This window comes from Dunckerocampus dactyliophorus, chromosome 21 (genome assembly GCF_027744805.1).
Source record: "Dunckerocampus dactyliophorus isolate RoL2022-P2 chromosome 21, RoL_Ddac_1.1, whole genome shotgun sequence".
NCBI lineage: Eukaryota > Metazoa > Chordata > Actinopteri > Syngnathiformes > Syngnathidae > Dunckerocampus > Dunckerocampus dactyliophorus.
In genome coordinates this window covers 15,173,064-15,199,478 of record NC_072839.1, presented here as the reverse complement: position 1 = coordinate 15,199,478, position 26,415 = coordinate 15,173,064, and the positions used below count along the sequence as shown (strand labels likewise).

Below are 26,415 nucleotides of genomic sequence, written 5' to 3'. Positions count from 1 at the left end.
CATCTGGGGCACAGAAGCATTAAAAAAAGCGCTCCTGAAGGGAGTTAAGTATAGAAGCGAGATAATTTTAGGTGTCAGCTGGTGCAGGAAGTCCCCCTGTCTCCTCATGGTCATCATTCTTTTCATATTCCCACATCATCTTCCCTTCTCCTTCGACCCATCTGAATGCCTTCCAGTGTTCTGGAAGCATTCTAGAACCATGTCCTGGCAGAAGTCCAGAAGGTTTTGTTTGCAATGACATTCCCAAAAGAGCCACAAAGGTGGAACACTACTCTGGGGGGGATTAGGACCACCGAGTGAAAAGGTGACGCTGACAGACGGATGGTGGAGGGGGTTTCCGTTGGCCTGACCCAAAGGAGGGTGGGCGGGCCAGTGGCGTGGGTGGTATTTTTAGGATCGGTGGTGATCACTTGTTGTAATGGTTGTCTGACGTCCATGTCATTTCTTCTTCTACCTCACTGGAGGTGGACACCTGCCCACCCTCGCTCTCCTTGTACACCCATGATCACACCCACTCTGCCAGATGTAGGTGGAGTCTGTTGATCCATGTGCCCACTTTGGGGTGGACCTCCTGCTGTAGAGGTGCGCTCACTCCTCTCTTCTCCCTGATCCCCCTTCCCACACTCGCTCTCTGTCATTTGTCCTCGCGGGTCAAGCCGGCTCCAACACAAACCAACATGGCCGACAAAGCACTGGGTGGCGATGACTCTGGAAGCATTGTGGCGCTGCTGGAGCGTGTGGCGGGTCTCATGGACAGCGTGCAGGTGACGCAGCAGCGCATGGAGGAGCGTCAGCTAGAGCTGGAGAGCACGGTGAAGAGCATCCAAGCCAACGTGCTCAAGCTTACCATGGAGCACGCCGCCAGCAGCAGCACGGTGGAGAGGCTCCTGGAGAAGACCCGCAAGGTCAGCAGACACATCAAGGACGTACGGGTCCGTGTGGAGAACCAGAACCTGCGCGTGAAGAAGGTGGAGGCCACCCAGGGAGACCTCCTGGCCAAGAACAAGTTCAGGGTGGTTATCTATCAGGTATGTTCCTCCTTTGGACACGAGCCAAATTGCATGGAAGGTGTGGTTCTACTTTCTGAAGCATCCAGATGATCCCGCCCAAACTGTGATCATCTGAAGTGTCTACGTTACATTGGTCACCATGACAACATCATCATGACAAATCTTAAATCCCACTAGACATTTCCCTCCAATGCGCACACTCATTCTTGGCATGACTGTGCATGCTGGAGCGGCGACGTCGTAGAGCTGGAATACTCAGAAAGCTTCTTTTACTTCTATTTGAAGTGTTTTCCAACCTTTATCATTCTGCAGAATATCAACAATAAGCATAATTTTTTGGCACTATTTTTAGTGAAATGCTGAGGGTACCTATAGGGGCGGAGCTAGATGCCCTGAAGTCTGCTGACTGGTCAACGGAGAACACGCCAATAAAAGTAGTACTGTAATGATCCTATTTGTTTTAGGAGTTACTTTGAGGTGAAATCAATTTGGCTACCAATGTTTTGCCTCTCCTTAATTTTGCTATATAAAACGTAGTTATTATTGTATAATTAAGTAAGAGTAAAAATAAGACCTGTGTTCCTAATTAAGTGACAGAACCAGCTGATTCCAGACAGAACTGGTTATTCTCAGTTGACTAGCGTTCCTAATTTAGTGGCCGGCCTCTCTCTGGTCAGGTCCAGAGGAGAGGGGGCACAACATAATGACCTTTGACCCTGCTACGTCATTTCAATCTTAAAAGTTGTTTGGATCATGCTAGAATGCTACCAGGAAGTGCTAATAGTTCACAAATAGGTGATATGAGCTTATTTCTGGTTAGCTTAGCATTTGTTCCATCACTCGGGTGCTGAGCAGGCCAGCAAGTGGAGCAAAGTTCTATCACGCCACACGAACGAGGGATTCACTTGCACTTCGGGTCCAATGAAATATGATCGCCCTGTGCCGTGGCTGCTAGTCGATATGTTTAGCTTCCAGCGGCCCAGCGCTGAGCTTCACTAACAGCTGCTGAACTTTATTTAGGGAGGCGGGATCAAGACGTGCACGCCACTTTGACATCCTCACCACCAAGCCCTTTTTCTGTCGCACATGCAGACAGAAGTTTTGTCCAAATTATTGTGTTCTAATGTTGTTCTGCTAGCACACTTGAACTTTGTGCGTGTGTGGGGTGTGTCCATTTGCAAAAGTACATCTAGAAAAGTGGATGCTAGTGCTAACATGCTCGCCAGGTTAGCAAGGCCCTTTCAAGAGTTGGGTCACAACTTCTGACTTTTTTGTTTCTCAGGGTGACCAGGAAGTGAGGGCCATCACACCAGGCAATGAGCCAGCCGAACAAGGTGCTGACGGCGAGGACGAGTCCAACAAGTTTGAGCTCCCACCCGATTCGGACGAGGAGTACATGGTGGTGGAGGAGGCGGACTCGGCAGCGGCCGGGCGCATGAAGAAGACGGGCCTGACTCGCATCGAGAGCTTCAAGGCCACCTTCTCCAAGGAGAACATGAGCAAGACTCGTGAGAACCTCGGTACCAAAGTCAACAAGCTGGGCGAGCGCATTGTGACGGCCGAAAGACGTGAGAAGATCCGCCAGTCGGGCGAGAGGCTGAAGCAGACCATCGCCAAGAGTGTCCCGGCCAAGCTCAACCTGAAAAAGGAGAGGACTGTGGCAGAGGGCCAGGAAGGGGCTGAGGGCGCCGAGGGAGCTGCGCCTGTCCCGCCCCCCAAGGGCCGTCGGAGCACCCCCGACACCGCCAAGGCGGAAGGCGGGGCAGAGGAGTCAGAGGTTCCTGTGTACGACATGAAGCAGCTGTCGTAGCCAACGAGGCAAAGAGCGAGGAAGGAGGAGCACAAGGGAGACAAAGGACCCGTTCGAGTGAAAGATGCGAGCGGCCGGCAGACCGTTTGCGATCCAAAATGATCCGGTGAGAGATTCAGGACAGTCTTGATCGAATCAGCATCTGTGTTGACTTTGACAAGAACACTATTGTTTTTACGCCACCGCTGGCTGTGCATGTCGTTGGCTCGGACCTGCTGTAGGAGAACAACACGGGGGCGGTCCGTTTGTGTACCGAGATGAAAATGAAAGTGAGGATGAATAAATCGGACCTGCAAGCAACAATCAGGCTTTTTGTTGATGTGTGATCACAATTTCCTGGATGCGCTCTGTTAGCATTAGCATGGAGCTAAAGGCTGCTTAATAATAAAAGCAATTTATTAATCAACTGAAATGAGTGAAATGACAATGATGTGACTGACTTAATTTTCATTTATCACGTGTGAGTTCGACTAATTGTTCTTTGATGAGTCAACTGTTTTTTAATGTATTTAACAAAATAAAAGTTGATCATCATCTACAAATTCACTGACTTGTTATGAAGTATGCTGATTTAAACATTTTGATTCAGAAAAACAACACTTAATGGAAGCTCTGGGACATCAAAATGTCACTATTTGCCCATTTTGTACCTACTTGAATAGATTTGAAATCTAAATTCGTCCACTGATGCTCTAATTCTATTTTCATGTTGCTCAATGACGTTTGACACGATGCACACCAGCAGGGGGCAGCAGCTACACTGACTCACTGTGGCCTCTCAAATGGTGTTACAAGACCATGCACACAACTAAATGATCATTACAAAAAGTTACTTCCTCTCCTTCGACCGGCGTACATGCTCTGTCAATAGGTGGGGTCATTTGCAGTCGCAGAGCAGGGCAGCGCCGCGCAACGTCCAATGCTCGGGCGGCTGCACGCTCCTCAGCTGCAATGAGAAGATGAAGTTGAGGTCGGTGCGTCGAGGCTTCTTGTAGAGCGGACACGAATAAAAGCAGACCCCGCCGCCGGGCTGACGCCTGCTGTCCGCCACACTGGCTGAGTTTACGGCGTACACGTGGACCACGGGGAGCGGAGTAAAGAGGACCTGATGGCAGCAGAGAGGCTCATGGGAGTTAATGCGCTTGTTTGTTCTTACCTTAGCGTCCGAGCGCACTAACTTTGGGCTGGGCTTCAGTGAGTTTGGCGTCGCGTCGGTCCCATCCAGCCCCTTCTAAGAAGAGGCCATAGATGTAGACTCCACCCACATCCTCAGGGGGAGGAGCTGACACATCCTCTCTCATCAGCTTGGTGACATCGTTGCTAAGGGCGACCGTATCCAAGGCCCAGCCCCTGGACAAGTTGGAGCGCGTCGTCTCCTGGCGCATGGCGGTCATGAAGCCCTTCAAATATCAACAACCAATCAGGATCCGTACTTCGGCGGCCATCATCGTACTCGACTCACCTGCGGGTTGAAGAAGCCTGTGAGCCAGAATTGGTGGGGCCGCCCGGCGCCAATCCAGCTGGAGAGCTGCTGGTTCCTTTCCAGAAGCTCGCTGAACCAGAAACCCAGGGAGGCTGACGCCCAGCTGAGCCGCTGCCACGCGCTTGGAATGCGAGCGTTGAACATGCAGTCCAAAGCGTCACGTAGATCCTCAGACATAATGATGGTGCCTGCGGCAAGAGGGGGCGGGACGTAATGTTATGGTGTGTGTGATGGACGCGTGTGTGTGTGTGCTTGACTGACCGTCAATGGCCAGCTTGAGGTCAGTGAGCGTGCTCCGTACGCTGCTGATGACTCGTTGCATGCGGTCTACTTCCTGTCGGAGGAAGATGTTCATTGGCTGGAGAGGACCCATCTTCTGAAGCTGACTTTTGACCTTCAAACACAGCTTCATCAGCATCATCATGTGACAAACAAGGAGAACCAATCAGCTGCAGGCTCTCACCTCATGTGACACGTAGTCAGGCGGCAGTTTGTCCAGCATCTCATTGGCTAATCTCGATACGCTGGCCTCCCTCGTCTCCCCAGCCCCGCCCCCTGTGTCTTTGGGCTGGATGTTGATGATGGTGCTGAGCGTCTCATTGGCCAACTTGTTCTGGTAACTGATGTCAGCATTGGGGTGGAGTCCAAACACCTGCACACATGAAAGTGCGTCTCAGAAGGTTTAAAACGTCCGTCTCAGGTGTAGTGGGTATGTCCTGACCTCAGGTGAGTCGACCAAGGGGAGGGCCTCGATGTGCTGCAAAACCTCCTGCACCGTCTTGGCCTTGGCGGGGATGCTGTAGCCTCGATAGAAGCAGAACTTGTCGTCAAAGGTGTTCTCGCCAAACCAGACCTGAGTGAAGGTGTTCAGTAGACGTTTGTCCAGGTCGTCTGTCACGCGGCCTCCATACTGGACCTCACCTGAAGGCGACATCAGTCAGGTGGAGCTGTGGATGTGTGTGGGCGACGGTGGGCTGCGATGTCTCACCCAGCATGTAGCGCAGGCAGCTCCAGTTGACGTCCCTCTTGGCATTCAGCTCGTCCAGGTGGTTCTGGACAAACTGCACGCTGGATGTGAAGTCGGCTTGATTGAACTCGTAGGGAATGTTCCAGCCCAGAGGACCAAACTTTCGGCGCTCCTGACGTTGGTGTTTCAAGGTCAAAGTCAGGCACACCGTGACTGTAGTGAGACAAAATGAGACAAGACTTACCTGCACTGTGGTGTGCAGGAAGGCGACGGCATACAGCAGGGGGCGCCACTGAGGCAGGCTGTTGAGCTCTAACTGGTCTTGAGTGACGCCACAGAAGGTCCTCTTCAGACCTGCTTTCATTCCTGATCAGGAATCATGAGGGAACATGAAAAAACGGAAAGATGTGTTGGCGTTCTTTGATGAGGACATTCTTACCGAGAGGAGGCTCATTGGTGAACTTGATGGATGACTGAAGTAAACTGATGGGGAACCTAAACAAAGACAAAGTCCACCAGAACAGGCACTCGGTTTGAAGCTCCACACTGGGGTCTCACCTGGGGTGTACGTCGGTCGTCAGCCACACCCTAAAGTCCCTGTGGACATTCTCTGCTGTTGCCATGGTGACTGTCTCCAGCAGCTCGTCCAGAAAGTCCAGTCCAAGATGGCAGTTCTGGAGGAGAAGCCAACCGCCGTCCGTCATGCTGTTGGCCAATAGCCTGCGAGCATGGACCTCTTGGCCCTGCCCCATGGAGATGGGGCGGCACGGCACCCCCTGCAGGTCCATAAAGAAATAATTTAAAGTTTGAAGACTTTGGAACAAGAGTAGTTAGTCATAATGTTGAGCACCTTCTGCTTGGCCAGTCTCTCAATGTTCTCTGTTGGGTCAGAACCCATCGAAAGAAGACAAACCATGGGTGTCCTGTTGTCGCTCTCTGTCAACATGGCGTCCAGATCCAGAACCAAGCCTTCGGTGTACTGCTGACCCATAGACTGGGCGATGTAGCGCCGTGCCTGCAGAAGCATTTAAGCATGGGCTCAATGACTGACCACTGTTATTACGTTTGGACCAAGTGATTAAGCGCAGACCTGAGCAATGGTTCGGTCCGGACACCAGCTGCGGATAAGAAGAAGCTTCTGGAAGGTGTCGATTATATGCTCGTAGCCATCAGGCAACATGGCGTCTTCTGGGGCCGGGTTGTCAAACCATGTCTTCCAGGCCCTCTCGTTCTGGCTCACCTGGAACACCACGAGTACAGTTTAGATGTTTGGGATTGGCCTGTTGCAAGGTCCCGCTGATGGATCGTACCTGGGTCAGGATCTTAGAGAAGACAGAGAGGCTGGACAGCTGGACAAGGTTAAGCCAGGTCTGATCTAGGATCCAGCGGCGTGCTTTTGGTTCCACAGAGTTGAGGTCCAGAGAGGCACCCCCTGCAGAAAGCAACCATTGGAATGTAACCTCACTAATGGGTGGAGAAAGAAGATTGCTCTAACCTTTGATGAAGGTCAGAACATCAGAGTGCATGATTTTCTTGGCCTGCAGGTCAATCTTCAGTGCCAACAACAAGGTGAAGAGCAGCTTGTGTTCCTCATAGAGCCCTCGAGCTATGTAACAGTACACCTGTGGGTGGGACCAACTATCTTTTATGTAGCTGTTACCCAAATCAAAATTTCAGGTTAAAGTGAGAGGGTGAGGGAAGGTCACCTGGAAGGTAAGGAAAGTGATGATGTTGTTGATGCGCTTGGAGGTGACCTGTGACTTGACAGAGAGCTGCATGGATGAGTCAAAGAGCCCCAGGAACTGACGCAAAGATGTCTGGTACATGATGTTGACCAGGGACATCTCCCCAATCAGGAAGTACAGGATGCTCCCCCTGGTGGCCACGGGCCGATACTCCTCCCTGGCATAGTTGATCTTGACTTCTGTCTCCGCAGCAATGGACAGCTTCTCACTCACCTGGTAGACAAGACATTGATGTGTCCTCCTTCATCCCTAACATCATGTGACCACCACCACCACTGAGTGTCACAGGTAGTACCTCCTGAGCTGTGGTTTTGGTGACCCTCAGCACCTCAATCAGAGACTCGTCCTCCACCAGAGATCCCTGAGTGCTGGTCAGCCTGAAGAGCAAACTGTCCTCCAGATCTTGCATCTTCCTCTTGTTGGACGTCACCTCTTCTAGGAGCTGCACACGCTCCGCCTCCAGCTCCTGGTGGGAGCACAGCAAGCAGGACATTTCAGTAAAGACATACAACGGTATAAGATGTTGAGCTGCTTCAGGTCCCACTTGTTTTTCCAGAAGAATGACGCGTCCCAGCAGTTGATCCTCCAGACCTCTCTGTGTGACCGTGAAGTCCACCACAGACGTCCTGGCACTGACCTCTGGACTGTATGCAGGGTTGGCCAGTTTTGTGGTGATGTAGAGGGTGAAGCCCTTCATCACGTCCACCTCTTTGTCACCAAGCTTCACCTGCAAGACAAAAAGGACAGAAAACATTTGATTGACAAGATCATCATGAGTTCATTTGAGTTTTTGGATTGCGTTTAGCTGACGTACAGTACCTTATAAGTGGATCCAGACTTGATATAGTTTTTGTCTAGGATGTTGTCCAGGACAGGGTCCAGCTCCTCACCAACGTCCTCCAGCAGTAGGGGGCGCCCTAGAGACAAAGTGTCCTCCAAGTGAGAGCGGAAGTATTTGTGGTTTAAAGACGTCACCTGAGAAAGGTAAGAAATGCATTTATTAGCATGAATTAATTGCTTTTACTTTAACTTTATTCGAAACGCCCCTCGTCTTCACCTGCAGGTTCTGCTCTTTCTCTTTGTTCTGAATCCACGCCTTCCCTTGACCTTGGGGGTCAATCAGCAGCGGATAGCGGGCCGCCTTGGTCACCACAATGCCATTCTGGATGGACAGGTCATCGCTGGGGAGACCTTGTAAGTTCCACTCGCTCACTGTGGCGTTGTCCACCAGGAGACCAATCACATTCACATCCTGGGGGTAGAATAAGAACCAATCTTTTGTTATCTGAGGAGGCAGAGCAAGATGTGTGATCTTACTGGGCTGAAGGGGATAAGCTTGTCCTCCAGTTCCTTCTTCCACAGCTCGAGCAGCAGGCTACGGTACTCCTGGTTGAAGGGTCCTGCGTAGGACAGGAAGCCAGAGGCCAACAGGACGTCCCCGACCTGCCGTGTGAGCTGCGTCTGAAAGCCGGCGCTGCTGGCAGTCCAGCGTACCTGAAAGATGCCAACAGGAAATTGGAGGGAAAGATCCTTGGCAAGAAGAAACACAGGCAAACAGGACCAATGCTATATTGCCTTTTCTCCTCCAAGGCCGTCAATGAGCGCCGTTGCGTTGGCCATCTTACGACGGCACGCAGATGCATCGTCCTCCAGATTCTGCTTCTCCATCATGGCGGCATCATAGAGTGCCTAAAGTCCAGTACAATTTCCAAGATAGCATCGTCTCTCTGCACATTTCTGAGATCTTACAGGACAATATCAATTTAAAATAGAAGGAAGCCACATGGTCACCTGTACAGCACCCAGCTGCTGCTGTTTAGCATCCAGCCGCTCCTGAGCTTGAGCCAACTCAGCCTGAGCCACCAGCAGGCGAGCTTCCTGTCGCGCCAGGTTAGCCTGTTGTCATGCACACACAACGACATCATTGCATCAGCGTTTCCTGTACCTTTCTCCAAGCAGGTGCTGAACCACTTGGAAAAAGCGTACCTTAAGAGGAAGGACCTCCTTGTTGATGGAGAAGAAGTCCATCATGGCCTGCGTCCATGAGCATAGTCCAGCCACGTTGCCGCAGATCCTCTTTGCCGACTCCAGGTTGTAGTCGTCCATTTCCAGGTAAGGCGCCAGCAGCTCCACCACTTCCTCTGTGATGGAGTCCTGCGTAAAGACAGTGAGGTAACGTTTTAGTTCATATTTTTGTAGACTAAGCTCTTGGCGTGATGGTGTGTGTGACCTTTCTGAAGTTGAGCAGCATACTGAGGAAGGCGGAGTTCTGCATCAGCTTCATGGCCTCGGTCCAGGAAGGACGAGGGCAAGGGCGCTCAGAGTCAGAAACGACCGTGTCCACCTGAACTCGAGTGATGCCGAGACATAAAAGGTCAGTTTTGAGTATGAGTGCAGCTTGGAGGTCAACGTGTGAATGCCAGCCACCTTCCGCTGGAATAGCAGCAGCACAGCGTCCATGATCCTCATGATGAGATGAGGCGGTTTCTGAAGTTTCCTCACTGTGGCAATGTCTGCCGGTTTGATGGTCTGTGGACACAAGATCGGTAGAAGCTTCTGAGGTGTGCAAAGATGTCTGAAGGCCGAAAGGTAGCTCAAAGCGTGTCACACCTGCAGTGCCGCCTCAGCTGCCTCCAGCGCCGGTTTAGCAGTTTCCAGTTTGTACTCCGCTGCACTTTTATCAGCTTCAATCTCATCGACGATAAGCTGAGCCTTGTCCTTTACCTTCTGCACTTGCTGCTTGACCTGCAACACAGGAGCATCCACTGACAATCCAATAAGATGAGACTGAAGATGACTTTGCTAAGTCGAACCTTCTCAGCAGCCTGAGCTTTGGCAGTGACATCCTGCAGGACCTCATCTGCCTTCTGGGAGGTGACAGCGAGCTCCTGCTCCTTCAGCTGCAGCTGCTCAGAGAGCTGAGACACTGACTGCTCCGCCTCCATCAGCTTGCTCAGACCTAGAACAACAAAGAACTGTCTGTTTTGACGTACACCACACCCACATTGAGTTGGAAACCCTGGCTGGCAGTCTACCTGTCTTCATGCGCTCAGCCAGAGTGCCGACATGCGCCATCTTCTCAGCGTAGACCACCTTGTATCCGTTAATGAAGGACAAATAGGATTTGGGTGTTACAAACGTCTGACGGCGGTAACGCTCAAAGTATTCAGCACATTTCTCAGCCACCGAATCCTGAAGAGAGACAGGTCATGTGATCAGCTTGCTCTCTACTTTGAAATGACTTTGGATACTGTGGCCTACCTGAAAGGTGGCCATGGTAACCACCACACTATGCTTCACTTCTTCAGAGCAGCGCAGGTCCTGGTACTGTGACAGGAAGTGATGCGATACAGCCACTAGGGCGTCCCGAGGCCAGCGCTGGAACCAGTCCACGGTGCAGCCCGATATCAGGCCTGGGAACTGAGCAGGTCACAGCTCAGTGTATAACCACATTTGTGGCATAATCCACACAATGACTCACCTTCAAGGCTCTCGTCCGAAACTTTTCCCCCACAGGAGAAAAGCAGAGCACAACATGCAGGTTGCTACGCACACGAGACAGGAAGAATTCGTAGAGGTTCTCTGGGGTCGGAGGTCGACGAGGCTGCTGTTGCTTCATGACGGGAACAAGTCCCTGAATGATATCATCCAGCTCGTCTCGAGCAAACAAGTTGGACACTTCGCCACTGGATAAGACGTTGTTCATGTACTCTGAGGAGGACAAGAAGTGTCTTCCAGTGTGTCTCACAGTTGTTCATTAGAAAGTGGACTGGCTGTGTTTCCAGGTTCTGTACCCAGGAAGGCTTCGTCCTTGATGTCATTGTCGGTGAAGAGGAAAGTGACTCCTTTTCCCTGCTGGCCTGCAAGCCGGTAGAGAACCTTCAGATCCTCCAGCAAGTTGGTGCTGCCATATGACCTGCACGCCGCATGCACACAGGAAGTAGCATCAATCATCTCAACAGGTGCCAGTAACATGTAATACGTTACCTCGTCAGCATGATCCGGAAGGTTTGGTAGCCTGCAATGAACGACGCCAGCCGAGTGAGGCTTTGCTTGCCTGAACCACCGACACCCACCAGAAGGGCGTTTCCCTGTGGTGTCCGCAGGATCCGAGAGATGCGCATGAGGTGGATCATCGCGTCCTGAAGGGTCAGACGGCAGCTGTCAATACAGCCGACAACTCCATCGCCGTGACAACAAGCTGACCTTGAAGAAGACCAGGTCCATGGCTCCGCCCCTCGTGGCCTCATTGAATTGCTGCTGAAACATGCATAGGCGCTCCGCCAGAGCATCCAGTGATGAGATTGGCTCATACACCTGTCAATGATGTTTTTTGATAAATAATCAAGAGTGATCCCAGTGTCTTAACAATGCATGAGCTCACCTTTGAAGCTTCCAGGACGGAATCCTCCGGCTCGTCTCCTGTTGCCTCGGGAGCATCTCGCAGGAAGTCCACAAAGCTGCTGTCCCACTGCGCGTGCTCAGTTAGAGCTTTTCCATGATCCTCTGCTGTAATCTGATGGTGTGTGTAGATGGACACATTAAGAAATCATGACCAGTATAACACACACACACCTTTGCCAGGAGGTCGCTGAAGGCTTGCGTGTCGCTGTAGTCAGTGAAACGGTCGGCGAGCACCCGGCTACATTCGTGATGAAAAAGCGCGACGAGGAGCTCCTTGCTGTTACAAACATCCGACGTCATGGCGAGGATGCCCTGAAACACAATGACACACATGAACACTCATGCTGTCCCCAACTGCTTTCTCTCTGAGTGGCCCAGCTTTGGTTTACCTGCCAGATTCTGCTAAGGTCGCGCAGATTAAAGATGTAGTGGAATTTGGCAGGAGACGGCAACATCTGCACATACATCACCGTATTAGAAACTTCCAGTGTCAGGTGGAGACAAGATAGGCCCTGACCTTGGCCTTCACTGCCTGCCACACCCGTCTGCTGGTGGGCACGAGGGCAGCAGCAAGGTCGCACACGGGGGCAGGGAATTGCCTCTCCAGACAGAAGTAGCCCTGAGCCATCGTCCCGAACACCTTGTCGATGGACGAGTTGGAGGGTAGTGTGCAGTTAACGATGGAGAAGTGACGCTTCAAGCGCTGCGGGATGTCATTACGGCCGCCACCGGGGTGGATCATAGCCGCCACCAGCTGGCAAAGAAGATTAGATTACTCTGTCCTATAAAAATTGTTGAAGTACCTTCCTGAGTTTACCTGAACATCAACAACGGAAAGGAACTCTCCTGGGCGGTCCAAACTGTAGAAACCTCCCTGCTCCATCAGCTGACGCACAATCTCATTGGTTATCTGGGTAAGACAGGGAGCGAGGACAAGACTTCAAGCACAAAAGGACCTACTAATAACTTAATTTTTGCTACAAAACAACTAGAGCAGACCTGGTCTCCCCACTCGTTGATGATGGGCATGTTAATGTCGTCAATGAAGACAGTCATCCGGCGCCCAGCAGGTGGCCCGTAGGTGGCACCCATTCGCTTATCGATGTAGCTCTCGATGGTCCTCTGGAACATGTTGGGAGACGTGGCAGATGAGAAGTTCAGTGTCTTGGTGAGGTGGATCTCTTGGTCCAGCTTGCTGGTGTATCCCTGCAGGGGAAGCCAGACAAGAGTAGCGGTTAGTGTAAAGTAGTGTCAGCTAACGCTGACTGGTAATGCGACACTCACTTTAATCATGACTGTCTTGGCTGTGCCTTGCTCTCCGATCAGCAGGACTGCTTTCTGCTGCTTCATGATTGTTTGCATCAGGAATTCCGTCCTCACATTGTCTACGTTTGGAACCAGAATGGACGAATAGTTTGGAACATGGTCTTTGGGGTAGATGTACTCTGGGACCTACATCATGAAGAAGATGGCATTGTCATCTTACCCTGTAAGCATTATTGTTAGAGAGAAATCTATTCATGCGCAGACCTTGATGGACCAGTGCTCCCACTGACCCTGCTCAACCACGGTGAACTCAAAGATGGTCTGCTCATCCTGGGTGTACGGCAGGTCCAGACACCAGCTGTGGTTCTTCATCTAGGAGGTTCAGTTTGTTTGATAAGATGGCTGACTGAAGCCATCAACTGCTCCTTGGGTGGAACCTCACAAACCTTCATGAAGTCCTCTATCTTGTCCCTGTCGTCCAGCTCCAGCAGCGCTCCCAGAGACCACATGACAGCAAACACAAACAGTCGACCCACATTGCCACGACAACTCTGTTTCTCCTCTACAGCGGGGAGAAGACCCTGAGAAAAACGCCACGTGAGAAAAACATTCAAAGCTGTGTTCTGTTGTCGTGTTGTGCGGATGCATCTCACCTGAAGAAGGTCGATGGTCTGCCTGATGTACATACACTCAAGCACTGCCATCTTTGGACTCACAGCAGTGGACACGAAATCCAATAACTCCTGGTAGCAGGTGTCAAAGCAGACTTTGAGGGCATCGGCTTGCTCTTCTGGTACCTTCTGCAACCAAGCCTGCAAGATTGGTCTCCAGCTCAGCACCGACGAGCTCATGAACACCATCCCGTTGCGGGACACCGTAGCCGGCGAGGCGTTGTCAATGTTGTGTGGCTCAAAGACAATCTAGAGGGACCAAGACATGATGACTCATTATCAGCATCAAGGACACTTACTTCTTGTCTGCACAGAAAGTGGTGTGAGTCCACCTTGCAGCAGGGTGCCATGGGGATTCGATCTCCATTAGCCAGGGTTAGAGTTTTGTTGTCATCAAGAACAGAGTTGAGGTTCTCGATCCAGATGGCGTCCACTGGTCCATCCAGCACGATCCAGATGTGTTCTCCCTGACACGTGGAGATGTTAGCAATGCTTTCAACACAGTCCCTCTTTCTTAAGAGCTTCATTCAACCTTTTTGGCCTTCAGAGTTTTGCGCCACAAAGTGGAAAAGATGCCATCAGTCCAGTCATTGGTGGTGACGTCCAGCGTGCCAAACATCTGCGAGGCTGTGATGGCTTTGGGGTTCATCCTCATCTCTCGGTGTGGTGCGCCGCAGTCCGACATGGCTTTCATCAGTGTGTGGATGCAGGTTGTCTTCCCGGAGCCACTCGGACCCAATGTCATCATTCCTGCGCCAGCATAAGGATAAGCAATGCTCGACATGTCAGTGTTCTGACTTCAACAAGGTACCATGTCGGACACGTTGTGTCTCGTAGAGCTGGACTAGCTTGAGGATCCAAGGAGGATGGGGGATAAGACCGTCAAGCTGAGACTGTTTCTGGATGGATGACTCCAGGTCAGGGTAGCCAGCTTTATCCAGAACTAGGAAGGAAGACAGAAAGAATGTGAGTCATGTTAGTCTAAACAGAAAATTGTTCAAGGTGTGACAGACCGATGCCAGGGAAGAGATCGTTGATCAGACTTGTGAAGAGAGGCTCATCCTCGTCCACCTACGGAGACAGCCTAATATATTTAGCAAACGTCTGCACACTGACGTTGACTAATGGTTCATAGCTACAAGCTACTATCTTGCATTTGTGACACACCAGTTTGGAGAGGTTCATATCTCTCAGGACCCTCATGACCACAGTCTTCTCTGGTTCAGATGGCTTGGATCTCTTGACGGAGCCCAGCGTCCTCAAAACTGACAAAATGTTCCTCAGGCCGAAATCATAATGGACCTGGTGTCATGGCGACAAGACAGCAACTGAAATGACTGATAAACATTGACAGTTGTAATGCAATTATTTTTGTCTTCTGACCTGTTTGGACAGCTGCTCCTCACACAGCTTGTAGAGGGTGTAGAACTTCCGACTAAGGACCTGGTTGTCTCGAAATCCAGCACTGGCCAGTTTTACCCTCATGATGATGGCTCGGTCTGGAACCATCATGGCAACCGTACGGAACTGGATCTTGAGGTTCTCTGGCAGCTCTTGACGACCGGCATAACCGGGGTTCTGGAGAACCAGGAGCATAAAGGTGATGTGAGAGTAAAGGTAAATCACAGCAGGAAGATCTGATGTTCTTAAATTAGGAGCTATCGGGGAGCTAATATTCTAGCTGTCTTAAGTCCTTTACCATGGTGAGGAAGATGCCAAACTCAGGGTCCATGTTGACCTTGTCTCCATCAGTGAAGACAAACTGCTTCTTCTTGTTCTTCTTACACTGCAGGACGATGTAGATCTGCTGAGCAGCAACGGAGAGCACTGGCAGCTCGATGCGGTTAAACTCGTCAAAGCAGCCCCAGGCGCCGGACTGGGCCAGACCTGCAAAGGTGACCACATGTTCTAGCTGCTCAAGCATGATCACCTGGTTCTCTTGCTCACCTTTGTAGATGCGTCCGAGTCCCCTGTAATCCATCTGGTCGGAACAATTGAAAACCACCACGTATTTCCCCAGACAGCGGCCCATGTCCTTGGTGGTCTCTGTCTTTCCTTGAGACAAAAGATACAGTGAAAGCAACAATTTCTGATACAGATCTAAGCTGCTACCAGAGTCTGCATCACCTGTTCCTGCGGGACCAGCCGGAGCCCCGCCCATACTCATGCCCAGGGCCTGCGACAAAGTGATGTAACACCTGGACAGATGTGCAGACAGCTTCACTTGACTGGACCAGAAGGTGTCATCTGGTCATGGCTCATGTGTACCTGTCAGTGAGCGGTGTGATGACCAGCCGGTCCGTGCATCCCAGGTACTCATTGCAGTAGGTGAACTCCACATCTGTGATCTGGATCACGCATTTGTCAGCTTCCTCTAAGAAATAGAACCTCGATTGCCTCTGCCACTCAAAGTCTGACGCAGACCGTACGTTGAGATGCACCTGATGGAAGGGATGGAGATGATGTTGGCCCTCTGTTGAATCTCACCGTGAGTTTTTGAGCAACTGTCTTTGATCTTTGTTCCCACCAGCTCATCAAAGATGTCCCTCTGGTGGACGTGAATGGTTATGAGCGTCTCATACTTGATCCTCTCATTCCTGCTCAGATCCCTGGTGGTCATGTCGATCAGCTCATTGAGGAGGTCCAGAAACTTCTGATTGGTTGTCTGCATGATCTGCCAGACAATTGAACAGTGAGAGGAGGAAGGAAGAAGGAGCTGTACACTTACCCCTCCCCTAGAAAATAAAAGCCCACCTTCCTGTCTGACTTGCTGAGGATTAGCGCCTCTTCCGCGTCTCTGGTCCAGATCATCTGGATTCCCAGTAAGCCCACCTGAGCAGGAAATGTGGACTGGAACTCCACAAGTTTCAGACTAGGCTCGCCGATAGCCTGGTAGGCTTGGCGAATGATGGTGTGAAGGGTGTGCTGCACACCAGCCAGCAGCTGGCCCAGCCACACCTCCACGTTCCCCTGAAAAAAAACAGAACCAGAGAGTAAAGCTTGGTGTCCTTTGTGTCATTCCGAAGTTCTACAACTAACCTGTGCCAAAACGGTTTGGCTCAGCTCCACAGTTTCACCCTCTTGAGACTGAAAGCTGACAATCTGGTCGTATGCCTTCTCGCTGAATACGACTCTGTTGACGTTGTCAAACAGACTGAGCAGGTGAGGCTGAAAGGATGATATGATGAGCATGTGTTCATTAAACATTAGCGGATCAGCACCACCTGTGTTACCTGGATGGTGTGTGAGTCGGAGGCTTGGCCCAGTATCTCCAGCAGGACGGGATCGGACACGAAGAAGAAGCGCGGAAACACCAGACGCTTTTTCTCCAGGTACCCAGACAGAGACTTCTGACAGAGCTCCAGCTGCTCTTGCAGGTGAGGAAGCAACTGAGGACCAGAAGAAGACCATAAGGTTCAAAACCAACATGGGGTGCAAATTCAAGTCTACAGGCTCTGCATCTTCACCTGGCTCAGCATCTCATCTCCAACGCAACACTGGACCACGTTAGGAAGCTCGTGGGCTCGCTGCATGATCCTCTGCCACGACTTGTCTATGTTCTGGAAGCGTTTGGCCTCCTGATGATGTTGAAGACATTAGTTAGCTTAGTAATTAGAGCACAGCAACATGCAGTCACTTGGTAATCTACTTGAGGCAGCTGCTTGGCAATATCGCCCCCCACAAACACAGCCTCCAGGTAGATCCACAGGTTCTGAACGGACAACCACTTCTCAATGATTTCTGAGGTGTTGGACAACTTCTGGACCCAAAGCTGGATGGTCGGCTTGAAGGGAACGTTGTACCTGCAGGGGGAGGATCCACATTGGTTGTTCCTCTTTTGAGCAAAACAAATTGTGTTCTGTTCTGTTGGTTGTCAGGATTAGGGTTAGGGGTAGGATTAGGTACCTGTTGCTGAGCAGTGAGGTCAGAACCATCAGACTGTCCTCCATCATGGAGATCTTCTCAGCGGTGTCGGCTCCTTTGAGCAGCAGTTCCCCTCTGGTCCTAAAGGGGGCAAAGCTGAGCATTTGCCCACCCCACTCGGCTATCACGTCCTTCAGTTTGGCATCAATGTCGCGCTCCTTCACAGCACTGATGCACACGTCCTGACACAAAAACAGTTCACAGTATTTGACCTAAAGTGCTTATGTGTAGTGTTGCTACCTCAATGTCTTCCTTGTATGCCAGTAGTGGAGCGGCCAAGATTTTTTGGAGAGAGAAGGAGTCAGAGCCCACGTGGAAACTGTGACCCGTCAGCTCGCTCAGTCGAGTCCAGTGTCTGGGCAGCATGGCCTGCAGATCACACCAAACGTTGGACTCTACCACTCGCAGTTTTTCTTCATCAATAAACTCCTGACCTTGTTGGCCATCATGGCGAGCAGAGGACACATCTCTGTGAAGTCGTCAATGGTTTTCTTCAGGTCTCTGAAGGCCTGCCAATCCTTCAGTGCCTTTGGAAGCTTCCGGATCCTGAAAACTCAGAACAAGAGGAGAAGAGGAGCAGTTAATATGATTCTTCCTTCATCAGCAGCCCAAATTGTGTCAGTCTTGAAGTGTATGGATGCCATCAGCTTCTCTTAAAAATTGTAACCGGTTCTGGAAGTCCTGCAGCTCGCTGTTGATCTGCTCAATGTTAAGGTCGGCCCACAGAAGGTCATGGTAGTTGGCCACGCTGGCGATGACAGCGTTGTAAAGACTGTAGAGTTTGGAAAGCATTGTCAATTCCCTCCTGATCCTCTGCAGCTCAGGATATTCTGCAGAACCAGGACCAGACGTCAGAGAATGGGAAGGACATGGGCGTCAGCTAGAAGGTGGGTTTTACCAGTCACTGGAAGTCCGAAGAGCTCCTCCCCTCCGGAGCAGGAGGTGAACTTCCTCCAGATCTGGTCAAACTCAGCCTGGAAGTTCTGCAAACGGTCGTTGGCCTCAGCTGGAGCCACGCCCTCGACACCAGGACCCCTGGAAGACACTTCAGGATGTTAGACCTATGCCCAAAGCTGGAGGACAGCAAGGATTTGGGCCGAGAATATACCGATGGTTGTACTCAGCACAGAAGCTCTGAATGTGATTCTGAAGATTTTGCACTTCTAACAGCAGGTCAGCCTTCATGCTGGGTTGAATTTTTACCAAAGTGTTCTGGTTCTGGACCACCTGGAACCATAAGACACACACACGCTTTCACTGGCCTGAAAGAGGACAGTGTGGAAGTCAACATTGGAAAAAAGCTTGGACCCTCTCACCAGGACATTGAGGTTCTTCCAGGCGTACATGAGCCCGTCCACACGTTCTGAGTTTCCATCCTTGAAAAGCAGATCATGTTTGTTGAGAAGTGTGAAGGACTCCTCCAGCGGGCTGATGGTGGCATCAATGTGGACCTCTGCCTCTCGGAGCTTAAACAGGAGGAGCAGGTGAAGCAGAAAAGATATAGTGTGTGACGTGATGTCTGACATGTCTGACCTCCCTGAGGGCTGCCATCGCTCCTCGGACATCGTCAAGATCCGTGATTGGACGCTGCAGACGTTTCATAAGACCATCCACAAATGACAAAACATCCTCCATGTTGGCAGAGGCCCGGCGGTTGAGTGCAGTGCCAAAAGCCCGTTTCCAGATACGACACTCCTGAGTGAGCGCCATCTTCAGGTCCTCAGTGTCGAAGAGGATGGAACCCACCGTGTAGAATGTGGGGAGCTCCGAAATCTGCAGCTCCAGCCTCTGTGTGGACAGCAAAGTGTCATGCTGCAAACATTCGAACTAGCATATCGTGTTGTTATGTGATGGTTCACGCAGCTTACTAGCTAGCGAAGATAGTTAGCATGCTGAGGTGCGGACTAACCGAGTAGAAAGAGATCTGAGAGCTGAACTCGGTCAGCGAGGGCTCGGACCGCAGGAAGGTCTGCACTTCCTTCTCTGGGTCCTGAACACACATCTGTTAGTCATGTCACCGAGACAAGGATGGAGAACAAAGAGGACAAAGGTGACCTGGTGCCAAAGTGTGGAGAAGTCAGTGAGGTCACTCAGCATGTCGACAGTGGCAGACTTGAGGGAGGAAACAACGGTGTTGAGCTGCATCACCAACCTGCTCACAACAACATTATCAAGTCATTCATCCATCCATCCAGCGAGTGTTATCATTTGGGTCACGGCTGAACGGGAGCCTATGCCAGCTGACTGTGGGCAAGAGGTGGTGTACGCCCTGGAATCGTCACCAGTCAATCACAGGACACATATATACACTGCGTCCACAATTATTCGGCAATTTGCATTACTGATTATTCGTTTTATTATTTAACAATAACAGTCCTCTTGGTCAATCCAAAATGTTAATTAACCTCAAACCTGAATATTTAAGGAAGTGAGGTTTTGGCTTTTGTTGCGAAAATCTCTGTGTGCACAATTATTAGGCAACTATTAGTGTGCAGAATTATTAGGCAACTCAAAGAAAATCTAAAATATTCCCTTTATTTTCATTTTTTCCAAGTCAGAATAATAAACAAACAACACAGACTTAACAAATAAATATTTGATATTTCCAAAAATAAATCAGTCACCAAAATAGCCACCCTTCTTTTCAATAACACAGAAAAGCCTTCCATGCATTGACTGTTTCTTCATCATTTGACCATTAACTTTTTGTGCTGCAGCAACCAAAGCCTCCAAGACACTGTTCAGAGAGGTGTACCTTTTTGCTTCCCTGTAAATCTTACCTTTATGGGCCCACAAGTACTTAATAGGGTTTAAGTCAGGTGAGCCAGGAGGTCATGCCATTATTTTTTAAGACTTTTTTTAAGGCCTTGACTAGCTAGCCAGTCAGTGGAGTACTTGGATGCATGAGATGGAGCATTGTTCTGGAATATGAGAGCACTGGAGGCTAATGGGTTCCTGGGAGCTTCACGTTTGATTTTTGTCAAATATCTGGCAGTTAATTTGCAAGTTTTTCTCTCCACACGTTTCTTGTGACCCTTTTGTGCACTTGCAACAAAACATTTAATGGTTCTGTGGTCATGTCCTAATATCTTGGCAATTTCAAGAGTGCTGCATCTCTAAGAAAGCTGTTTTACAGTTCTTGACTTTTCAGAGTCTGTTAAATCTCTTTTCTGGCCTATTTTGCCAGAGGAAAAGAAGCTGCCTAATAATTGTGCACACCTAAGGGTGTTGATCTCCTAAGGCCACACCCTCCCTCAGTACACACATGCACATCACCTGGTATGCTTAAACCCAATAGGAATTCAAGTTTCTTCAGCTTGGGTTTGGAAAATATGCATAAAAATGAGAATATGGTCAAAATACTGACTTGCCTAATCATTGTGCACACAGTGTACACACTCACACCCACACATATGGACTATTTAGAGTCTACAAATAAGCTAATGCATGTTTTGGTGACGTGGGAGGAAGGAAAACCCACACAAGCACAGGGAGAACATGCAAACGCCACACAGTGATGCCCGAAAGGAGATTCGAACTCTCGATCTCCTGCGAAGAACCACTAAGCCTAATTATGAAGTCTGCTTTTGATTTTTGTCTCATGCCACATGACATACCTGCTGACATCTTTGTGTTCCGCCAGCTGTCGGTCCAAAGGTTTGAGCATGGGAGGCTTCACCGGGACGTCGTCCCTGGAGTCTCGAACAGCCGCATGCTCCACCTAAATAGCATCGCATGATTGGCTGTCACCATGATTGACTAACAGACTTGAAGTGTTTACCTTCTGTTGTTTGTAGTGCAGGTGACAGTACGTCCACAATGGGATGTCCTTGGTCACCAGCAGGATGGCGCTCACCAGCTTGTTGATGATGCTCTGGATCATTCCACAACATGATTTGACCAAGTAGACAAAGCATGGAGCGTTTATTTTGAAGTGACTTTGACGTACCTGGATGTTGTCCAGGCTCGGTCTGAGGACGATGTTCGGAATGGCGAGCTGCACTGAGGCCTTGAAGAGAGGAGCGGCATCTGATTGGCTGCCGGAGGAGGAAGGTGAGTTTTTAAGGACGCCAAGTCTCCTCTTTAGGTCGTCCAAGCAGGACGTGGTGGCTGGTACAAAATGGACAAATTAGGATAGAGGACAGAAGGAAGGTGGGAAGTGCATGAGAGCGGCTGACCTTTGACGAGAGCTTCAATATTGAGATGGCAAAGTTGACCAATTAGATTGTAAAAACAACAAGGGAGACAAGTCAGGCAGCGAGTCTTCTGTTTGAAATCTGGATGGAGACACTGGAAGGATCCCTGCTGAGGAGACAAGTCAGAGGAAGTGACACAAAGTCGCCGTGTGTGTGTGTGTGTGTGTGTGTGTGTGTGTGCTACCTCCAAGTTAACAGTGTCTGCTGGCCTCATCTTCTTCTTCAGCTCCTCAATCAGCTCAAACACAAATGTCTCCACCTGTTGGCTTTGCCTGATCAAACAAAAAACAAACTGAAGGGTTCCTGATTTGATTGACAGTACAGTTTGTCAGTGGCTTACCTGGCCAGTGTGGCGGCAGCAGAGTGGAGCGAGAGGTCTGCCTCCAACAGGAGGTTCTCAGGTGACATAGGTGAGTCCTCCGGCAGGACCAGTAGGCAGCAGGAGGACATGACATCCAGGAGGCGCCCAATCCGGCACTCCAACATATCGGCGGCCGCTTTGGTGATTTGATCCAGCTCCGCCAGAGCCATGTATGCGCCTTCTATGACTGAACAGGAAGAGGCATGTTCGATTACAACATGGCCGCTCGTCACACTGTGATCCGGTCCTCGCCTTCCTACATGTGTCAGTATGCAGGGCAGCCCAGGATAGGGTGGTGAGTCCGGGTGAGAGGGACGCCTCCACCCGTCCAACAAAGGGCTGCATCAGTGGGCGGAGCAAAGACGGGATGCGGCCAAGCACCTGGCTGTAATCCTGCAGCAGGTCCTGCAGACTGGACACAACCCAACAGGACAAGATTAGTAGTGATTACCTCTGTTAGTTAAGTAGGTGGACAGAACCACGGCCACAAAGAGGTGGGAATAAATCATCATACACAACTGTTCTTACCGACGATACAGAGCTTTGACTTCTGCTTCCCTGGAGGTCATCTTTACGACGGCGTTTGGCACAACAACTCCAAGTTTGGTCATCCAACGAGCATCCTGTAGCACCTCCAAAAACACAGAGTCCAGGTTCACCAAAAGCTCCTGGAGAACAAGGTCCACAAAAATATCAAACCACACACTTCATAATCAAGTACCACTTTGTGTCATCAAGTCATCAGCACACATTCCATTCACCTTCTCATGTCTGACTAGCAGGGCAGCGTTCAGGAAGTGTGGTGCACGCTGGGCAGCCTGAGTCCACGTCTGCACGTGCACAAGCTCGTACTGCAAGAGCGCCTTGGCCATCTTGTTATAGTTCTGGATCACCTTGGTCATCTCTGGTCCCTGAAGACAGCATCACGATGAGCTAGTGGTAGAAATGTTCTTAAGTGTTATTGACATCATACCTTGAGGACATCCAGCTTCTTCTTCAGGACCAACATGGGAGACTCAACCTTCCTGAAGAGCTGACGACACCATAAGATTCGAGCTGCCACCTGAGAGGCAAACAGAACCTGACGTTACAGCTTTTCTCTTTGTGCTGTGATCTGATTGGACGGCCAGACTCCCGGTACCGGTGGCAAGTTGCGTCCGGCAGGTGGTCTGTCCCGCTGTCTCTGGTATGTCTTCTTCAGCACCTCCAGCTCGCATCCATAACGCTGCAGCAGGAGCAGGTAGTTCTGCTTCGTGTCCAGATACGCCATCGGACCCGCCTCGAAGGCTGCTATCAGCGCCAGGATCTGGTCCATCTGAAAGGCAAAAGCTGATGATAGGATCTTAAAGGCTTTGATGATGATGATGTGGAACTCACTGGCAGAGACTGCCGAAACCAGAAGTCCAACAGACCCTGAAGGTCCAGAAACAAGTCCTTGACTTGCATCTGGAAGTCCGCGTGGTCGCTGTCAAACTGAAGAGAGCATTTAACATCATGAGGGCATTTTAGGCAAAGTTGATTATTTGTTGTTGTCTTTCTTTGTTCACCTCCAACTTGTGGTGGTCCAGGATGTCATAGGTTCTGGACATGGTGCTGGACAGGATGTTCTGGTAGCGAGTGTAGATTGGTTCCACGCCATCCACCTACACACAAGGCACTTTCAATGTGGTGACCAGATGATTTTGCGGCAACTAATGTTTAAAAAGGTGGGAGGAGTCAACTCCTGCGAGGTCACCTTGATGCGCTGCAGAGTTGCCAGATTCTCCAGGCTGGATGCCATGTCAGCAATCTTCTCCAGGCGCCTGCAAAAGGCCTCAAACTTCCCAAAAATGTAGTTCTCGCTGCAAACAAACAAAGATGGCCATCATTTTCTCCACATCAACATACATTAAATAAATTAATAAACTACCTGAAGTCAAACTGTCTGCTTGTTGGCTTTGCTTGCAGTTTGCCTTGAACAGCGTGGAAGCTACGCTGATACGCTGCCTTCAGACGCCAACACTCTGAGATTCGCTCAAGCAGGACCGGCCTTTAACACACACACTCACCATTTTTACTCAAATATGTTATGACAGGATATGCTCCATTTGGCTGCACCCGACTGCGGACCTGCTGATGTCCCAAATATGGGCAGCTCCCTGTGTCAGGTATCTCCTGCAGGCGTTGATCATGTGATTAGTGACCTTGAGCAGCAGTGACGTCATCCTCTCTGAGGTGTTATAGTAGCCAGAAACTGAATGGATCATACTGATGGCGGCCATCAGGGCAGGAATGTGCTCCAGCATCTGAGCCTGGATGAGATGCACCAAAACGTCAGCTATGTTGACAAGCAAATTAAATTCTTCTCTACTTTTTTTTTTTTTTTTTACCGGCGAGCTCTTCTGCAACTGCTTGAAGAACTTCTGCAGCGTGTGGAGAAACTTCACGTTGTCTTTGGCCTCGTTGGCCACCACCGTGATGCTGGCATCCTTAACAATTACCACAAAGTGAGCAACAGCCAGCTAACAAAGCTAACAAAGCTTTATGGAGACCCACCAGCTCCCTCCACGCTTGCAACGCTCTGGACTTGGCCACCTGCAGAACCCCCAGAGTCCTTTTCACCAGCGGACGCTTCAGCTCTTCCACGAGACTGACACACAGACACACATTAACATTCTGCATGTTCAATGAACAGCATGCTAGACTGCATGTAAAGACCTGCTGAAGGTGATCATGCGTGTCTTCCAGTGCTCCAACTCAGCTGAAGGTCCAACGTCATCTGCCTCCTTCCTCATCTGCTCGCACTCTGTCAGCAGCCGCCTAATCTGATTGGCCCACAATGAGACCACACCCTCCAACTTCTCCACCAGCTCACTGTCGTTAGCTGAAGACAAGTACCTTATATGTGGTGCCTCAAGGTCACACTTGGTCTGGGATGTTGACCTTCTTACCGGCTGCCGTGTAGTCCGCTGGGCTGCTGAGCTGACATATTATGCAAGGAACTTCGAGCGGCTGCAGCTGGAACATTTTGGCCACGTTGACTTGCAACGAGTTTAGGTGAAAAACAAAGTCATCCAGTGAGGACAGGAAGTCCTGGACGTGAGGACAGGCGATGCCGTCCTTCACAGAGCCCCAGGTCTGAGGACAAAATATGGTTTGGTTTATTATGGTAACTGTGGGACGTTTCTGTATCTGTGATTACTTTAGGGTGTGTAATAACAAATGTCTGTGGTTACTTCACTGTCTGTAATAGCAGTGAGACATGTCTATGTCTGTGGTTACTTCACTGTCCATAATAACAAACATCTGTGGTTGCTTTACTTTCTGTAATAAAAGTGAGACATTCCTGTATTTTTGGTGACATTGTCTGTAATTAACATGGGACATTTCTGTGTCCTCCCCTAGTTACCTGTGGTGCCCTAAGTGCAGGTAACATCACGTTGGACATCAGCATTTCCAGACTGTTCAGAATGTTTCCATTGCTGCTGTCCAACATGCCAAAGTTGACCTCCTGCAAGGAAGGAGAGCTTGTTGATGAGGTCAACTACATTGAAAATAAAAACTAACAGAAGACGTGCGAATGACCTGGTGAACATTAGTGGTGCTTATGGCCTTTTTGGTTGTCCTTAGGAAGAAGAAACACTTGCCTTCTAATGACTAAAAAGTACAAATGAGTAAAGTTATTATCGTCATACAAAAAGCAATGGAATGCGAATGAGGAGGTTTGTACCTCAGCACTTCCTGTCGTGAGGAAAAGTTGCCGCTTAACCACAGCTGAGAAGGGATGAGCAAAGGACAAGTCCTGTAGGGCAAGCAGAAACAAAAAGCTGCTTAAGAGATGACAATTGGACAACATAGAGATGTTAAAACAATCAGGAAGACCTGTTGTGCATTCTGAAAGAAGAAAATCAACTTCCTGGATCCGTTTGCAGCAAAGAACTCTTGAATCAGGTTGAACTATTATAAAGAAAATCATTTCAATGAAGACGTCTTCAGCAGAACGTGACGAGCAGCGTGTGAGGACCTTGTCATCTGACACAAGCGCGTCCTCCACCTCCTGCTGGTCCAGACATGCAGCATCCACCAGCCTGCTGATCAGGTAGTGGTGCCGAGGGTCCAGCGACGCCCGCCGCTCATCCTTCAAGGCTTTGGCCTGCTTGGCCCGCTCTCGTCTCTCCTCGTTGGACAGCACGGTTTTCCTCTGAGTAGACACCTGCACGTCACAGCCTGTCAGGTAAAGTTTTTGTGGTCTGAGCATCGCCCCCTTATGGCCAACTTCATGTTTACTCACAGAGGTGCATGGGGGCGGGGCAGATACATGATGGACAGCTGAATGGTTCTGGACTCCAATTCTTCGGTGTCCTCTGCTGTCTGTGTCAGAGGAGAAAACTATGGTGGCCCACTGTGCAAAACATTAACAGCTTTTTAAAGACAATCTTAATCCTTAACGTATTTGACACATTTACATAATAGTAGAACAGTAGTGCAGCGGGTTCGAACCTGCGAGCACAGCTTCTGTACAGAACGCCTTCTTTATTGGAATATTTCGCCTTCAAATTTATTCCAAATGTCACCACGTCAAGACCTATGATTGTCAGG

The 26,415-nt window shown here is 50.0% G+C and overlaps 2 protein-coding genes across 4 annotated transcripts; one reads left to right on the top strand and one right to left on the bottom strand.

Annotated features, from left to right (window-relative positions):
* Positions 1-61: 61 nt before the first annotated feature.
* cavin4b (caveolae associated protein 4b) lies at positions 62-3,123 on the top strand. The gene is made up of 2 exons (XM_054765788.1): positions 62-1,028; positions 2,293-3,123. The coding sequence occupies exons 1-2, from the start codon at positions 678-680 to the stop codon at positions 2,818-2,820; spliced, it is 879 nt and encodes a 292-aa protein (XP_054621763.1). The 5' UTR covers positions 62-677; the 3' UTR covers positions 2,821-3,123.
* Positions 1,499-26,183, bottom strand: dnah5l (dynein, axonemal, heavy chain 5 like). 3 transcript variants are annotated; one of them, XM_054765766.1, is made up of 95 exons: positions 26,108-26,183; positions 25,841-26,043; positions 25,699-25,773; positions 25,547-25,618; positions 25,402-25,473; positions 25,226-25,327; positions 24,768-24,954; positions 24,535-24,700; positions 24,373-24,466; positions 24,207-24,305; positions 23,947-24,128; positions 23,747-23,866; positions 23,573-23,678; positions 23,385-23,480; positions 23,215-23,310; positions 22,979-23,152; positions 22,811-22,900; positions 22,599-22,748; positions 22,366-22,505; positions 22,098-22,249; positions 21,817-22,024; positions 21,661-21,748; positions 21,459-21,585; positions 21,230-21,390; positions 21,062-21,154; positions 20,898-21,001; positions 19,336-19,432; positions 19,190-19,270; positions 18,814-19,068; positions 18,597-18,746; positions 18,389-18,507; positions 18,179-18,315; positions 17,948-18,110; positions 17,715-17,826; positions 17,521-17,649; positions 17,263-17,462; positions 17,006-17,159; positions 16,824-16,934; positions 16,590-16,745; positions 16,396-16,524; positions 16,111-16,326; positions 15,884-16,030; positions 15,625-15,797; positions 15,484-15,554; positions 15,304-15,411; positions 15,056-15,243; positions 14,740-14,934; positions 14,524-14,658; positions 14,370-14,427; positions 14,168-14,299; positions 13,889-14,106; positions 13,689-13,823; positions 13,339-13,605; positions 13,132-13,266; positions 12,950-13,057; positions 12,704-12,871; positions 12,419-12,625; positions 12,237-12,329; positions 11,937-12,173; positions 11,809-11,874; positions 11,591-11,731; positions 11,400-11,531; positions 11,222-11,332; positions 11,003-11,157; positions 10,810-10,931; positions 10,497-10,726; positions 10,277-10,435; positions 10,051-10,207; positions 9,829-9,974; positions 9,626-9,760; positions 9,443-9,544; positions 9,246-9,359; positions 9,002-9,169; positions 8,807-8,911; positions 8,591-8,704; positions 8,333-8,509; positions 8,073-8,267; positions 7,835-7,990; positions 7,560-7,742; positions 7,311-7,481; positions 6,977-7,228; positions 6,766-6,892; positions 6,581-6,702; positions 6,361-6,510; positions 6,121-6,285; positions 5,829-6,046; positions 5,710-5,765; positions 5,515-5,636; positions 5,292-5,442; positions 5,025-5,224; positions 4,767-4,955; positions 4,565-4,697; positions 4,283-4,491; positions 3,999-4,220; positions 1,499-3,925 (listed from the first exon to the last, which is right to left on the bottom strand). In XM_054765766.1, exons 1-95 carry the CDS (start codon positions 26,115-26,117, stop codon positions 3,698-3,700), a joined length of 13,734 nt encoding a protein of 4,577 aa, XP_054621741.1. In that variant the 5' UTR covers positions 26,118-26,183; the 3' UTR covers positions 1,499-3,697. The 3 variants fall into 3 exon arrangements, with proteins under 3 accessions (XP_054621741.1, XP_054621740.1, XP_054621739.1); XM_054765765.1 differs by lacking the exons at positions 25,699-25,773; positions 25,841-26,043; positions 26,108-26,183 and having other exon boundaries at positions 10,051-10,108; positions 25,547-25,696; XM_054765764.1 differs by lacking the exons at positions 25,699-25,773; positions 25,841-26,043; positions 26,108-26,183 and having other exon boundaries at positions 21,459-21,582; positions 25,547-25,696.
* Positions 26,184-26,415: the final 232 nt, after the last annotated feature.

What these genes read in the sequence shown, in the direction of transcription:
- cavin4b (XM_054765788.1), top strand. Translation starts at nt 678, where the DNA reads ATGGCCGACAAAGCACTGGGTGGCGATGACTCTGGAAGCATTGTGGCG. An exon ending in TCAGGGTGGTTATCTATCAG is followed by an intron (nt 1,029 to 2,292) that starts GTATGTTCCTCC and finishes TTTGTTTCTCAG; the next exon opens with GGTGACCAGGAAGTGAGGGC.
- dnah5l (XM_054765766.1), bottom strand. An exon ending in GCCAAACCGTTTTGGCACAG is followed by an intron (nt 16,327 to 16,395) that starts GTTAGTTGTAGA and finishes GTTTTTTTTCAG; the next exon opens with GGGAACGTGGAGGTGTGGCT. An exon ending in TCCTGCACACCACAGTGCAG is followed by an intron (nt 5,443 to 5,514) that starts GTAAGTCTTGTC and finishes CACCAACGTCAG; the next exon opens with GAGCGCCGAAAGTTTGGTCC.